Below are 15848 nucleotides of genomic sequence, written 5' to 3'. Positions count from 1 at the left end.
AATAAAAAAATTCTCGAATCAAAGTATGAAAAGAACCAAAACTTTATATCGATGAAACCTTTGTTGCCACAAGGGGGAAGATGCCTTACACAAGAGCATAAAAACAGAAATATAAGTGACATTGAAACCATTCAGGACAGTGCAAAAAAAACAACAAATTAAAATAAATACATAATTAATGCATCACTTGAACGTTTATTTAACCAGGAAAAAAAAAACAGATCAAAAAATCTTTTTTTTCCAACTGTCATGGCCTAAACAAACAGAAACACAAATTACTTGTTTACATCTTGGAATAAAAAGTTAAAGAATTTTTATAAAGCCACACAAGAAGTGAACGCTGATTCAGTGTGTTAATCCTGCATTCTTTCTAATATCCAGCAGGGGGCCACACACCTCGTTGCTGTATGAAGCCCAACAGTAAGTACAGTTTATGTCGCACCTTTCAAGAATAGATTTTTCAAAGTGTTTCACAAAAAAAGAACTGAACAGAGATGATACAGTCACATAAAAGATCAAACAAGCCAACGATCATCAGCTGCTTTTTTTAAAGTGTCCTCAGAGGTCAAGGCTCTCAGTTCTGGGGGAAGATGGTTCCCAAAATGTGGAGCCCCGACCTCAGAGGCAAAGTCTCCTTTGGGTGTTTCACCCAGCAGAGGTCAGAGGACCTCAGGGACCTGCTGGTGGAGCTCAGTGACATGAAGCGGAGCTTGACCATGCAAGGCTCTAAACAGAATAATCACTGAAAGCTGAAGGGGAGCCAGTGTTAAGAATAAAGAGAAAGGTTGAAGTCAGCTCGTATGACTGCTGTGTGCCAGGTGATTTAGGAGTCTTGTATCAGATCAAGATTTCACCATTTAATTCATATGCAGATTTATGATGTGTACCCTTTTGTTTTTCAGTCTCCGTATGGTATACACACTGAATCCGCTCTGATTCACACCATTGATTGACAGACTGATTCAGTTTGCTGAAGGTCGTGACCCTCTTTACATTGCATCTAATTGGCTGGTACGTGCTGACTAAATAAGCAATTTCATGTCACTGTTTATAACAGAGGCTGTTAATACTCTGCTAGACGGGCCAGTAAAAAAAAAAAAAAAACATTTAGAGAAAAAATGAAGAGTAGAGTCTATCCCCTTCTTTAGACACCTCTGGTAAAGGTTGGTTCCAATCCAACACGTCTCCTTTGACCCAGGTCATTCCCCTCTTTCTCCCCCTCCATCAGATTTCATTTGTTGTGGCGAAGGTGTTTGTGATATTGGGGAATGCAGCGTGTTGTTGCAGTCACTCAGGATCAAACGGTGTCGCTGAGCGTGTTACGTCAGGGTGGTTTGAGGCATCACTGGCCGTGTTGAGTGTTTGAATTCTACAGTGAGCATGTGGTGTTGTGTTGAGTAGTTTAACAAGATGTATTGGTTGTTTGGTGAACCTGTGAGGATGCTACCTCGGTGATGTTTATATAATTGGACAAATGTTGTGGAAATCATCAGTGAATGAATGAACTCATCAGGGCAGCGTCGTTGGAGTGATCGGTGTTCAGGGGCAGGCAGGAAGATTGAGACAGGGCTGTATTTCAATCTTCCTGCCGTCAGGTACAGCGCCACAGTCTGGAGTCCCGAAAAACGTTGCTTGCTCCCCATGACGACCAATAGTAGGTCTGAAAAAAGTAATCACACAGAACAATAATATTAACGCTCATGTTTTCTTTTTTCTTGAACCAAAACAAAACAGAGACTTTTGAGCTATAGACTGCTGTTAATCTCCCTGATCCTCTGCGGGTCAATGTGTCTCCAGCCCTCGGTCAGGTGCAGAGACGGCTGACTCACCTGTACGCGCTGTAATCAGGTGTACAGACTCTTCTCCTGAAGCGCTTGGATTTCCCTCCGCAGGAAGGTCTGCAAAAACTCCACGTCTCCCAGCTATCCCAGACTCCCTTTACTGTCAAAACAAACAAACAAACAAACATCATCTTTAGGCCATTTTAACTCGTGTCCACTTGTTTATATTGATTTAGTTTGTGATTTTGTTTCTTGGCTCTTTTTATCGTTTTTCATCGTATACTCATGACAGAAGTTTGTACGTACTGGGACATTTGTCGACATCGTAACAGACCCGTCTCTCCGTCAGATCCGTTCCACTGCAGATGGAGCCGTTGTGAGCGTGATACAGACAGTGACGATCTCGGATCTGACTGCCGCCCGCCTTCTCACAGTTGATTTTCTTCTTTCTGAATGGGTGTGTACACTCGTTCCATGACGACCACTGTGACCAAACACCATCCACTGACAAGAGGCACAGAAGTTTCCCCGGTGTATACAAATGAATTGAATGTTTGTAGTTCTGAGAGAGGGGGGGGGGGGGGGGGTCGGTCTACCTGGACAGTGGTCGTTGGTCTTGCAGATTCTGGTGCGACGTCCCTCCCCAGGACATGGCTGTCCACCGTGTTGGCGGGGAGGGTTCTCACACGTCCTCACAGACAGCTGAAGCCCCACGCCGCAGGAGACAGGACAGTGAGAGAAGGGAGACCAAGGCCCCCAGCCTCCGTCCACTGATAGACAGACAGAGAGATAAATAGATCGATTTAGAAAGCCCATTAAATCAGAAAATAATAATTAAACCTGTGCGATTAAAAACAGACTTATACAACCTATAGAAAGAAATGTACATAACATGTGCAGGAATAGAAGTGCAATTTAAAATAAACCTATAAACAGTTAAGGAACATGTACAGCCCATGTTTAACCCACTTTATCCATCGTCTTACCCGGGCAGTGAGGCAGGTGGTTACAGTTCATCTCCTGCCTGTCTTCTCCCTGGCAACTCCTGCCGGGTGGGTTTGATGAGGGGGCGGGGTTAGCACAGGTGCGTTGGCGAGTTCTGATGGGAACTGGGCCTTGTGGGATGCAGGATGAAGAACACTCACCCCAAGTGGACCAACCGGTCCAGAGTCCGTCCACTGAAAGAGAGACACAACAGAGACTTTGCATTGAGATCCGTGCCGGGTTTCACCTTAAATAATCCAGACTCAGAATCATCACCCTCAATAAATAAACTGTGTGTTCAAATGTTCAATAAGATGGAGAAAGCGTGATGCGTGTGTTACCAGGACAAGGGCTTTGACAGACGCTGCTCCGAGTGCTCGATCCATCACAGAATCTTCCACCATATTTAGGGGAGGGGTGATCACATCGCCGCGTTGACAGCTGAAGTCCCTCCCCACACGAGACTGAACACGGTCCAGCAAGAGACCACGCCCCCCAACCCCCATGCACTGCACAGACAGCCATGTGTTACAAGCATCAGGTTAAAAAAAGAACAATAGTCTACAGGATTTTAAGTTTTGTGTGATTCGTCATGCACTGACCTGGACAGTTGGGGAGTTCGCTGCAGTCCTGTCGTTGGACGTTGTCTCCATGGCAACTGTTGCCCGGTGGAACCGTGTCAGTAGAGGGGAGGGGGTTAGAGCAGGTTCGCTGTCGTGCTCTTGAGGGGACGAGGATGTTACTGCTCTGGTCATCGATACACGACCCAGTACATTCAGTCCAAGCAGACCAAGCCGCCCAACCTCCATGAACTGAGAGACAGAAAGGTGACCATCAGAAAGACAGACAGGTACACAGTCATGCAAGGGAGCGAGAGACAGCGAGACAGACAGGTTACCTGGACAGGTGGACTGTGTCGGGCACACCTCTGTCTGCTCTGAAGGACCACTGCAGGCAGAGCGACACTCGTGAGGGCTTGAACAGATCCTCTTTCTCGTCCTGACTCCGCCCTCTCCACACGTCACCGAGCAGGGCGACCAGGGGAGCCACAAGCCCCACCCTTCAGCTTCACACACAAATACACACACGCTCAGTGCTAAAGCAAGTCTTATTCAATATAAATGTTACTCGTGTGTGTGTGTGTGTGTGTGTGTGTGTGTGTGTGTGTGTGTGTGTGTGTGTGTGTGTGTGTGAGAGAGTACCGTTGCAGCAGGTGCCATTACAGGGTACAGTCTGAACACGGTCAGCGGGGTTCTCACACTGTGGATTGCCGACGCCGTGACACTTCCTGCTTCTTTGCGTCACTCCCTCCCCGCAAAGGACGTTACACTCTGACCATGGCGACCATGGAGACCATGTAGGTGGCCTGAAACCCCCCCCCCCCAAAAAAACAACGACAGGTTGAACTCATCAGGAGCCTCACTGTGTGTCCAGACTAAAGGTACAGTGAAGTTTGGTCTAAAAAAAAAGCCTTCAGTCAGCATTTTCTATGATTTGACGCCATACAACTAAAAAAAACACTGATGACCAGCAGAGTGTAGTTTTCACCCAATGCATTTACTCAAGTAAATAAAAGATGCATCTTCACACGTGGCAAAGTCAATCATGCAAATTATACAGCAGGATGTGTCTTAAAAGTGTGCCACACCGATGTCATTTTGCAATATCGAGTTAATTCATGCAAATATCTGAAACTAATAAAAAGCTAAATAGCTGCCGGATGATCACCATTGGGATCTGTGACTCCATCACAACCAATGCCTGTGATGATAATACTCCGAGCATCAACTAACCCCAATAAAGCCATCAATTTGAAAAGTGTCCTTGGATGAGTAATGATGATGAGGAATATCTTGAACCTGACCCTGAGCGGTATTTTGGCTGATAGTCCCCCACTAAGAAGTGCTTAAAGTCAGGGTAAGCCATGATGTGTTAATGCAGCGGGTTATTGTTGGGAACATTCAAAGTCGGTGAAATGAAATGAAAGTGTGAATGCCTTCCAAGCGTTCGTCTACAGGGTTCAAAAGGTCAGTGTCAAAGTTGAGTGTGTGCACTGACCCGCAGGAGTGACACATCCCATCCACGTCCTGGTAACCATAATGAGGGTTCTGACAGCAGTCGTCTCTTTCCACCTCACCAATGTCTTCATTACACTCACCTAGGATCAGATCAAAGCGTGCAAAACAACGCTCACACTCTACACACACACACACACACACACACACACACACACGCACACACACACACAGACACCTAACTGTAAGATTATTGATGATTAAAGCTTTTTTCACTTCCTCCGAGTGTTTGCTTGGTGTGTGTGTGTGTGTGTGTGTGTGTGTGTGTGTGTGTGTGTGTGTGTTTGCTTGGTGTATGTGTGTGTGTTTTGCTTGGTGTGTGTGTGTGTGTGTGTTTGCTTGGTGTGTGTGTGTTTTAGTGTGCGTTTTCCAGTATTTCGAAACAAGGTTATTTTGTTCTTGTTTCCCATAAAAGTTGCACAATTTTTCTATAATTTTTTAACATTTATTTTAGAAATGGACATGAATCAGTTTGTTTCGTTTTCATGGAAACCGCTGCTGAAAGCTCTTCTGCTTTGCTAAAACTTTCACACGCTCTGAAGGTTTATTTAAATCCTTTACTTCCGCTTTTTACATTTTCTCCTGCACAGATTTATTTAAAATACAAAAAAATATATAACTTTTTGTTTGTTTTGTCTGAATAAAAAGGTCTTATTAGTAGTAAAAACTCAAACAAACATATAAATTCAGATCCCTCAGAGTGGAACTGCTTTGACTGGGCCTTTAACACAAAGAACAGTGAAACACGAGCTGATCATTTATTTACAGTGTCCGCTCAGCAGAGATTTCTTTGATATTTCAAACACTTTTTATACGCTTGTTCTTTTTGGCCTTTCTGAGTGGAGTTTGCATGTTCTCACAGTGCATGGGTGGGTTCCCTCATGGGTTCCCTCATGGGTTCTCCGGCTTCCTCGTCCAGTCAAAGACTTGCTCGTTGTTTTAACTTGCCCGAAGGTGAGAGTGCACGCGTGGATCTTTAAGTCTCCGTACTGTATGTCAGCCCTGTGATTGGCTGGCGACCAGTCTAGAGTGTACCTCTCACTCAATGACAGCTGGGATACACTTCAGACTTTTTATTTTATTTAGGCTAACCAGGAAAAGTCTCATTGAGATTAAGAATCTCTTTTACAAGCTCAATTTTGAGGATTTGAGGATCAATTGGCTGAACTGAATTGACGTCAGATCCAGAAACACTTCTGTCTGCTGTTCTAAAGTAAACAAACACTTTATGTACACATGCTGCTGAAGCAATACCTTAACTTTATGAGTCATTTGAACTGAAAATAGGTTACAACATCACCCATGTTTTAAAGTACTAATATCTTTATTTGTATTATAGCTGCACATTTAATGAAGCAAATGCTCAAGGAAGGCATACAACTGCAGTTCCTCCCGTGGCCACTTGAGAAAATTTCCAAAAGTGAGCCAATCCCTCAAAAAGCCCTTTATATTAAAATGTCCAATGAAACTTAAGTTTTGATCCCTATCAAAGTATTTAATAAACATCTGCTTCCGATCTGACAGAAATATTTTCATTTTCGATTTAGAAGCTGTGAAGGATATTTAGAACAAATTTAATTTAATATCAATTAAATTAAATTCATATATATTTAATATTTAAAACATATTAACATTAATATTAAGTGTCTACTTTCAAAATTGTTGTCTTCTTTATAACCATATTTTATGTCACATTTCAGTGACATTCAGATCTCCTATTTTGTATCTTCATATCTGTGCTTTCTTTGCTAAATTTCAAAGATTCTTTATTTTTTCTTTCCATTGAATTTTCCCCAAAATGTATTTAAAAAATGTTTAAACCCTCAAGACAACATCAACAAGACTTAAAAACACAAGACGAGTTTAAGTTACATTTCAGTTTAGCAGCAGTTCAAAAAGTAAAAGTAACCGCGACACTTTATCCATGATCTACTAATAAAATGTCTAATCTTTCCAGAAGTTTAATCTCTAAGAGGAAAACAAACTAAATGTAATATTCACATAGTTCAGACTTACCAGAATGCTCCACAGAAACCAGTACCAGAAGCACGACCAGCAAAACCCTCTGAACTGTCAGAACCTGCATGTTGCTGCTGCAGAGCGCCGACGAGAGTCCAGTGTGTCGGCCCTGCTTTCTGCGTCTGGATTGGTGATGTTGTGAGGAAAAACAGGAGTTTCCATATAAGGTAAACCTGGCCTTCCCCAACCAGAGTACTTCCTGTTTAGGGGTTAATGATCTCAAACAGAGAATAGATCTCATGCCATTACTTTAACATCACACAGACTGAGATTACAGTCAACTAAATTCTGCTATGTTTGTAAAAGTCAACATTTCCTGAATGTAGGACTTAAAAGAGAATTAGCTCTGCATGTGTAGACGCTCTGATCAGCTGAGACTGCTGCAGGTGTCTAATAAAAGAATAAATGCTAGCGTTCCCATTCTTCTGCAGTCAGCCTTAAGCAGATACTGGAGGATATTGCACTTCCATCAGCTTCATTTTTTAACACATATGTAGATGGCTGCTTGGTGTTCAGTTAAGTAAAGTAACTTCAGTCTAAGTCTTGATTTGTTGACCGAAGACTTGTACAACTCAACCTAAACCAACATATGTGTTTAACTGAGGAGTGAGAGCAGCAGAATATGTACCTGCACCCTGTCTGAGGTAGAATCTGAACGCCTGATCTCTGCTGCCAGCTGGTGTTCAAACAGCTTATGACACTGCAAGCTAAAAGTAGAAGTTAGACAGCTTACTGATTCGTAAAGGACTGAGGTGGATTTCTTGCTGGATTTGATATCTGGGCGGCCTCCACCTCATCTTTGAGCACAAAATGAAAACATTCAAACAATTCTATATTTCATGTTTTGTTTTATTTAAATGATGACACAATGAAGCTCAAATGAACAAGGCCTCAAGTGGATTCATATTAAAGGCAAAGCAAACCCAACCGAAGAAACAGGAAGTTCAACCCAGAGTCTTGGCTGAGGAAAAGGAAGGATCATAGTCCAGACCATAGTTTGTCTGAAAACCCCCCAAAAAAGAACATACATACAAATAAAGTTTCCCCACAGGTGCTGATGCTGCACCAGACTGGAAATCTCTAAAAGTCCTGTAGAGCCAATTGTCTTGAGTCTTACAGGTTACAGATAATGAAACGTCGCCTCAGATAACCTCCAGCACTAGTTTACAATTTTGAGGAATAACAGAAAATACCTGGCACTGCCTGATAACACTGCATCTGTGGATTTACATTATATATTAAACACAAGATTAATTAATACTTCTATGTCATGTATATGAGCTTTAACATACTAAGTACATGTTGAAACATAGTTTTAAACATACAGTTTATGAATAAAATTGTGATAATAGTTAATATAGTTTGGTTGAATCAACGTAGTTAATAGCTGATGTTATAGATAGAAGGCTATAGTAGATAGAAAGTATTTTCATTGTTACACTTCACACTTTTGCACTTTAGAAACGATTTGCTTGTTTTGTCCAAATTTGTTCCGTTTTTATTTCCTTCAGCTTTCTCTTTGCGTTTCTGGTCTGTTGAGCTTTTATGGCCACTGTAGTGTTGACACTAAAATGACCTACCGATCAAACAAATCCCTCAAGACTCTGAGCAGATCAGGATTTGTTGTTTGTGGGTGACATGCGCGTGCGGTCCTTAGTCCATGCATACTGCTGGCTCAGGTACTCGCTCTGCCCTTCCAATGTTGTTTCAGAGGATCTACCCAGGCAGGCTGCGAGGTGGAGAGTAGCTTCGTATGGAAAGATAAAGAGCACCAGGGACAGGGCCAGAGTGACAACATAGAACGGGATTGTGAATGGTAACGTGTACGGAAGGTAGATTCGGTTCATCCCAGGCTGACCAAATCTTTCGTGCAGATCCACCACGCCGTTGCATGCTCGGTCTTCTGATTTCCGAGGTGCAACGATGATGTTTGGGATGAGCCCTGCTCCAGCATTCTTCATTGAGTTCCAGTATGGTGGCAGTTTAGGGAGCACATGGTCATTGTCATTTCTACAATGACATCCTGTTGCACAGCAGAAGGCCCTGTGATGAGGTTGTATGCTTCCTTCAATGATACCAAACGACACTTTAGAATCAATGAGACAGTTCCAGGGAGAATACAGGATCACATCCTCGATTGTGGACAGAGGGAGCAGAGTGCTGGCTGTCATCAGGGGATCTTCAATTGCTCCATGTGCTCTGAAGATGATGTCGATTTTCTCTTGGTTTGTCTTCTTCTTTTTCTTATCCAACATTTGCTTTATCAAATAAAACAGGTCCACGAGTTCGAAGAAGATCTCAGTGTTATACTTCTCGTTTAGCCAATTGAAGATGGCTTGATCTTGATAATATCGTTTAACTATCTCGATGAACTCAGACTTTTGCTGAGGACTCCTGTTGCTGTTTTCAAAGTAGTTCTTCAGCACTTCAAACTCCTTAAACATTTTTCTGCTGGAGGAAATGGAGAACAGGGTCATCTTATCACATTTTTTCAAAAAATAAAAAACATTGTCTTTCTTGGAACTTTTTGGCAAAAAGCTATCACCAAGCCATGAGAGGGAGCACTTCTGCCATATGAAATGTGTTGCAATAAAACTCCCTCAAAACATCCAGACCTGCGTTACAACTTAAAAAAAAAAACCTGCTGCAAAATGAGACTTTTTTTGGTCCATGAAATCCAGGAGGACTGAAAACGTATATTTTATTGAGCCACATCTATCTCTATACAAACTTACTGCAGTTGCTGCACCTACGAACTCTAAATAAACATGCTTCATGTAAACACTTTGTGAGAGTCTATGTGGAGAATTTCATACTTGATCTCATCCAGCTCCTCCCTCAGAGTGCGGCTGATCTTTTCAAGGTCGTTAGCTGTATCTCTCAGTGATTGGCTCGCTTCAGTCACATGGTTCTTCTCAATCAGGGATTTCCATTGGTTGACAGCCTGACAATGAAAACATGGTTCATTTTTAACAAGACAAACCAGAATATGAATTAAATGTGATTTACATGGAGCATGATTAACTTAAATTCCTTTTTGGTGTAGTTAATTAATCTTACCATGGCCCCTCCTTTAAAGGCTGTTTTAAGTCCAGTTTTGAGCCCTATATTGCCTGATCCTCCATTTGAAAAGACATTGGGCCGTTTGAGTATTTGCTTGATGAAATGATGAGACACTCCACTTCGTCTGGCCATGGCTCCTAAGATTTCAGTCATGACGTGATGGTCCAGGTCATCAGGGTCTGTAAAGGAGTCAGCCTGCTGCATCTCTTCCTTCAGTTTCTGGAACAGGTTCTGGATTTTTTGGGTAATTTCATTACTCTTACTTTCTATCTTCTGTGCCTCTTTCATGGTGTTGCTTGACAAGAGGTGCTCGGTGAGTTCAGTACTCATAGTTATGCCAAGACCTACGCCTGTAACTCCTGCTGCTGCTATACCTAACAGTGGAGCAGCTGCACCGCCGGTGAGCAGAGTGGCCACTCCAGCTCCGATAAAACATGCAGCTCCAACCACTCCAACTGTACTGCCGACTGCTTTGCTGCCAGTATATTTCTCTCTGCGGGACTCAAGCTCCTGGGCCAGCTTCCTCAGCTTCCCTGCACACTGTTCCCTCTGCTCAATCCAGGAGAACATTTGCTCCAGCAGCTGGTCTGCAGTGGACATGGTGGAGGTCTCTGCGTCCGGCAGATCTTACAAATAGAAATTCTGAAAGAAGAAAGTCAGAGGAGGAATAAAAACACACTTAAACTCTTCTAATCCGAAACCATCCAACAACAATTTCTGTGGTTGGATTTCAAGCAGACTTTTTCAAATTCGGTTCATTTCAGTTCATTTAGTTAATAAATATTAATGGCCCAGCTCTTTGAATAATCATGGAATAGTTTCTGTTGAGTCATTTTGCACTGAAGATATATTCAGCTCCTGTGATTGTTCAAGAAGACGTCATAGTTTACACACGTTAAGTTACATGAAGAAAAAAAAAAACAACAACAGAGAAAGCATATTTATGTTATTTAAGTTTTCATGTTTGGCATGCGGTCACTTACAACTAGAAGAAACATTTCTTCATGATGCTGAGCAGATTCAGAAGTTTATAAAAAATAAGATCTTCACTGTCTTAAAATGTTAAAAAGTCTACTTTAAGCTCTATATATTTAAATGCACTTTATGACGATGTTCTAGTGAATCATAAGCTTTTTTATTCCTACAGAGACTTGACAGCATGACAAGCAAAGATTGAAAAAGGAACTCGTTTCTTACCTGTTGATGGAGTGAAGTCCAGACAGAAACTGAAGCCAAACTCTCGATGGGCTGGGTTTAAGTAACGTCAAACCGAAAGTAAATTTCAGCCTCTAAATGATGTTTTTATATGACAGCTGAACTGCTGCTCAGATCATGTGACTCATGTGACTTTATGTCAGGTGATAAAATAAGATCAGATATTACTTTATTGATCTCCAAGGTGAAGTTTGGGGGTTGCAGCAGCAATACAGAAATCAAAAAGTGAAAACAGAACAGAATAGTAAGATAAATACACATTTTTGAAATCTAGTAATAGTAGATATTTACAGAAGAATATACATAATGTGATGAAGTCAACAGGACAATGAAGAAATGATGTTCAGTGAATGGCAGGTTAAAGTGACCAATGATGATTTAAAGTGACGTGTGTTCAGAAGCAACAAGTTATGTAATCAACAGTATGATATGACAGTTATACAGTATAATATAATACAGTGCAATAGATACAATATTCAGTTATATACTGCCATGCAATGTATAGAATATCAATATAATATAAAACATGTATATATAATATAACAACAATGGTATGATAACAGTATATCACCCATAAATAATATATACTACAGTACAATGTATGGAGATATGTATAACAATAGAATAGTTTCTGATGACGATCAAAGTATAAAGAAATGCTGCTTCCTGATCATAACAAGGGCACCCTCAGAGTCCTGAGCCTTACTCTTTGTTAAACAAGTTCCAGTTAGATTTTTGTCCTGAGCTGGTTATCTGATAACACACTCAACTGAAGCAGGAGTCTCAAAGGTTATATAATTTATTACCCCCAAACAGGCTTCAAGATTCAAACATGGCTGCCTTCTACTAACAAGTCCGCCCTGTTCTGGTTACAGACGAAGTTACTGCTTGCTTTTTCTTTAGACAGATAAACTCCACATGACCTTTGAACTTTACACTGAGGTTTAAACACATTGATATGAAGATGGGTGGTTAGTTTTTTAACAAGTAGAGAAATGGAAAAGTGAAATGACAAGCAGTCTGCCGAGTCATTTTGCACTGAAGATAGATTCAGCTCCTGTGATTGTTCAAAAAGACGTCATGTGTTTACACACGTTAAGTTACATGAAGAAAAACAACAGAGAAAGCATATTTCCCACTCTCCATTCCCACCTCATGGTCCATCCCCACCTCATCCTCACCCCACATCCCCACCTCATCCTCACCCCCCACCCCCTGCACACCACTCTCTCCCCCAATTTCCAGCCACATCTCCACTCTCAGAACCACCAGCCCACAGCCCGCCTGCTCCAGCCTATCCTTCACAACAACCCAGGTGAACAGAGAACTGAGGAGGCTGAAGGTCAGGAAAGCAGTTGGTCCGAATGGCATCAGCTCCAGGCTCCTTAAGACATGTGTAGACCAGCTCTGTGGGGTTATGGGGCACATGTTCAACTTGAGCCTTAAACTGGGGCGAGTACCACAGGAAGTCATCCTGCGTGGTACCGGTGCCAAACAATCTCCCGCCCCAAGGACTTCAACCACTACAGGCCAGTGGCCCTTACATCGCACCTGATGAAGACCCTGGAGAGGTTGGTCCTTCAACATCTTCGCCCCCTGGTGAGCTCATCAATGGACCGGCTGCAGTTTGCCTATCAGCCAGGCATTGGGGTGGATGATGCTGTCATCTACCTCATGCAGCGATCTCTCTCTCACCTGGAGAGGGCTGGGAGCACTGTGAGGATCATGTTCTATGATTTCTCCTGTGCTTTCAACACCATACAGCCCATGCTTCTGAGGGACAAGCTGCAGCTCACATCGTTGCTCCTGGATTACCTGACCAACCGGCCACAGTTTGTGAGGACACGGGACTGTGTTTCTGACCTGGTTAGCTGCAGTACAGGGGCCCCACAAGGGACCGTCTTGGCTCCCTTCCTCTTCACTTTGTACACTGCAGACTTCTCCAACAACACGACCAACTGTCACCTGCAGAAGTTCTCTGACTCTGCCATCGTCGGCCTCATTCCCAATGGGGACGAGGGGGAGAACGCTTTATGACGATGTTCTTCTTCTTTCTATTTTTTTATTCTCACAGAAACTTGACAGCATGAGATTGAAAGAATCTGAGGCCAAACCCTTGATTAGCTGTTTAAACAACGTCCAAACCGAAAGTAAGTTCAGGCTCTGAATGATCTTTATATGACAGTTGAACTGCTGCTCAGTTCCTGTATCACATGAGATAAAAAATACGATAAGATAAGATAAGATATTACTTTATTGATCTCCAAGGTGAAGTTTGGGCGTTGCAGCAGCAATACAGAAATCAAAAAGTCAAAACAGGGGGTCGCCGGTGGCGCAGCGGCAGTGCGCGCGACCCCATGTATCGAGGCTCAGTCCTCACGCGCGGGCGGCCCGGGCTCGCGTCCGGCCTGTGGCCCATTTCCCGCATGTCTCTCCCCTCTCTCTCTCCCTGATTTCCGACTCTATCCACTGTCCTCCCTCTATAATAAAGGCATAAAAAGCCAAAAACAAATCTTTAAAAAAAAAAAAAAAAAGTCAAAACAGAACAGAATAGTAAGATAAATACACATTTTTGAAATATAGTAATAATAGATATTTACAGAAGAATATACATAATGAGGTGAAGTCAACAGGACAATGAAGAAATGATGTGCAGTGAATGGCAGGTTAAAGTGACCAGTGATGATTTATATAATAACAGTATGAAAACAGCAGCCATAAATAATATATACTACAGGACAATGTATGGAGTATAGCCTGCTCTGTCCTTTCCTGAAGAGGACGTCAGTGTTATGAGACCAGTCCAGTTTATTGTTTATGTGAACCCCGAGGTACTGGTAAGAGTCCACCGTCTCCACTTCCTCACTCTGGATGATGACTGGGACAGGGTGGCACCTCTTCCTCCTATGGTCCACGACCACTTCCTTTGTTTTGGCGATGTTGAGCTTCATGTGGTTGCTGTTGCACCATTTAACGGAGCTTAATTTTTTTTTTAACACATATGTAAGTTTGAAATCTTGATTTGTTGACTTGTTGAACTCAACCTAAACCAACATATTTGTTTAACTGAGGAGGAAGAGCAGCAGAATATGTAACTGCTATGACTTTAAATATCTACATTTGTTTATTACAGTGACTCAGTATACCATAGGGAGGGGACAGTTGTGGTTTCTTCATTCTTTTCTCTCTATTTCCCCCCTTTAAGGGCTCAACATCAGCCGGTGGGTCTCGACACTGCTGATGAAGACGGGGGAGTCTGGAGAGAGTCAACACGTCTGCACCTTGTCTGAGGTAGAATCTGAAAGCCTGACCTCTGCTGCCAGCTGGTGTTCAAACAGCTTATGACACTGCAAGCTAAAAGTAGAAGTTAGACAGCTTACTGATTCGTGAAGGACTGAGGTGGATTTCTTGCTGGATTTGATATCTGGGCAGCCTCCACCTCATCTTTAAACACAAAATGAAAACATTCAAACAATTCTATATTTCATGTTTTGTTTTATTTAAATGATGACACAGGTCAAGACAAGATCAGTCAGATATTTGAACATCAAAAGTAAGATTCTCTAAATACAGCATCTGATGAAGCTCAAATGAACAAGGCCTCAAGTGGATTCATATTAAAGGCAAAGCAAACCCAACCGAAGAAACAGGAAGTTCAACCCAGAGTCTTGGCTGAGGAAAAGGAAGGATCATAGTCCAGACCATAGTTTGTCTAAAAAAACCCCAAAAAAGAACATGCATAGCTGGAAGTAAAAGTTTCCCCACAGGTGCTGATGCTGCACCAGACTGGAAATCTCTAAAAGTCCTGTAGAGCCAATTGTCTTGAGTCTTACAGGTTACAGATAATGAAACGTAGCCTCAGATAACCTCCAGCACTAGTTTACAATTTTGAGGAATAACAGAAAATACCTGGCACTACCTGATAACACTGCATCTGTGGATTTACATTATATATTAAACACAAGATTAATTAATAATTCTATGATAGATAGATAGATAGATACTTTATTGATCCCAAGGGAAATTCGAGGCATCCAGTAGCAGTATACAGACAGGCAGGACACAAGACATTAGTTACAATACACACCCGCTGTCCCCCCCCCCCCCCTCTGTATACAATAATCCCCCAAACAAGATGTGCATGTACAAAGGTGTTTGAGGTAGTGCCAGAGGTGTGAGTATAGTCATTAAACAGTCAATGCAGGGATGCAAATTGGGCCATTGGCATGCTCAGCAACATAAAGGAGCAGTGATTAGCATTAAGTGTCCAAAACAATAACCTGAAACCAGGAGTGATTAGGGTGATTGTCATTAAAGTACCCAACTATTGAGGAGCAGATTAGCATTAAGTGTCAAAGACAATAGAGTGAAACTTGACCTAGTTAGGGTGATCATGTCAACCCATTACAGATGTAGCATAACACAACAGTAGGATGAAACCAGACATGATTAGGGTGATTATTTCGTTAAAGTGACCAGTGCTCAGTAAGGTGACTATCAATATGCATGAAAGTGTCCAACTGGAGGCTGACTCTGAGGTCAGCAGTGCAGATGAGGAGTGAGAAAAAAAGTGAGAAATGACATGTATATGAGCTTTAACATACTAAGTACATGTTGAAACATAGTTTTAAACATACAGTTTATGAATAAAATTGTGATAATAGTTAATATAGTTTGGTTGACTCAACGTAGTTAATAGCTGATGTTATAG

General features: G+C 42.1%; 1 protein-coding gene and 2 long non-coding RNA genes across 3 annotated transcripts; all 3 read right to left on the bottom strand.

The window, feature by feature from the left end:
* Positions 1-175: 175 nt before the first annotated feature.
* LOC306837874 (properdin-like) lies at positions 176-7409 on the bottom strand. The gene is made up of 11 exons (XM_079365731.1): positions 6857-7409; positions 4824-4962; positions 3968-4131; positions 3664-3831; positions 3368-3577; positions 3107-3274; positions 2768-2959; positions 2378-2551; positions 2088-2285; positions 1830-1941; positions 176-1660 (listed from the first exon to the last, which is right to left on the bottom strand). The coding sequence occupies exons 1-11, from the start codon at positions 7098-7100 to the stop codon at positions 1540-1542; spliced, it is 1890 nt and encodes a 629-aa protein (XP_079221857.1). The 5' UTR covers positions 7101-7409; the 3' UTR covers positions 176-1539.
* A 563-nt stretch (positions 7410-7972) lies between these two features.
* On the bottom strand, positions 7973-9792 carry LOC306837892. The gene is made up of 2 exons (XR_013781002.1): positions 9676-9792; positions 7973-9307 (listed from the first exon to the last, which is right to left on the bottom strand). It is a non-coding gene; the product is annotated as an uncharacterized lncRNA (long non-coding RNA).
* A 673-nt stretch (positions 9793-10465) lies between these two features.
* On the bottom strand, positions 10466-11197 carry LOC306837891. Its single transcript, XR_013781001.1, has 2 exons — positions 11120-11197; positions 10466-10564 (listed from the first exon to the last, which is right to left on the bottom strand). It is a non-coding gene; the product is annotated as an uncharacterized lncRNA (long non-coding RNA).
* Between the last annotated feature and the right edge of the window lie 4651 nt (positions 11198-15848).

Source organism: Symphodus melops (assembly GCF_947650265.1).
Source record: "Symphodus melops genome assembly, chromosome: 17".
NCBI lineage: Eukaryota > Metazoa > Chordata > Actinopteri > Labriformes > Labridae > Symphodus > Symphodus melops.
The sequence above is the reverse complement of the archived record's forward strand: the minus strand, read 5'-3'. Positions and strand labels throughout refer to the sequence as shown.

What these genes read in the sequence shown, in the direction of transcription:
- LOC306837874 (XM_079365731.1), bottom strand. Translation starts at nt 7,100, where the DNA reads ATGAGATCTATTCTCTGTTTGAGATCATTAACCCCTAAACAGGAAGTA. An exon ending in GGGATGTGTCACTCCTGCGG is followed by an intron (nt 4,132 to 4,823) that starts GTCAGTGCACAC and finishes GGGGGGTTTCAG; the next exon opens with GCCACCTACATGGTCTCCAT. An exon ending in CCTGATTACAGCGCGTACAG is followed by an intron (nt 1,661 to 1,829) that starts GTGAGTCAGCCG and finishes TACTTTTTTCAG; the next exon opens with ACCTACTATTGGTCGTCATG.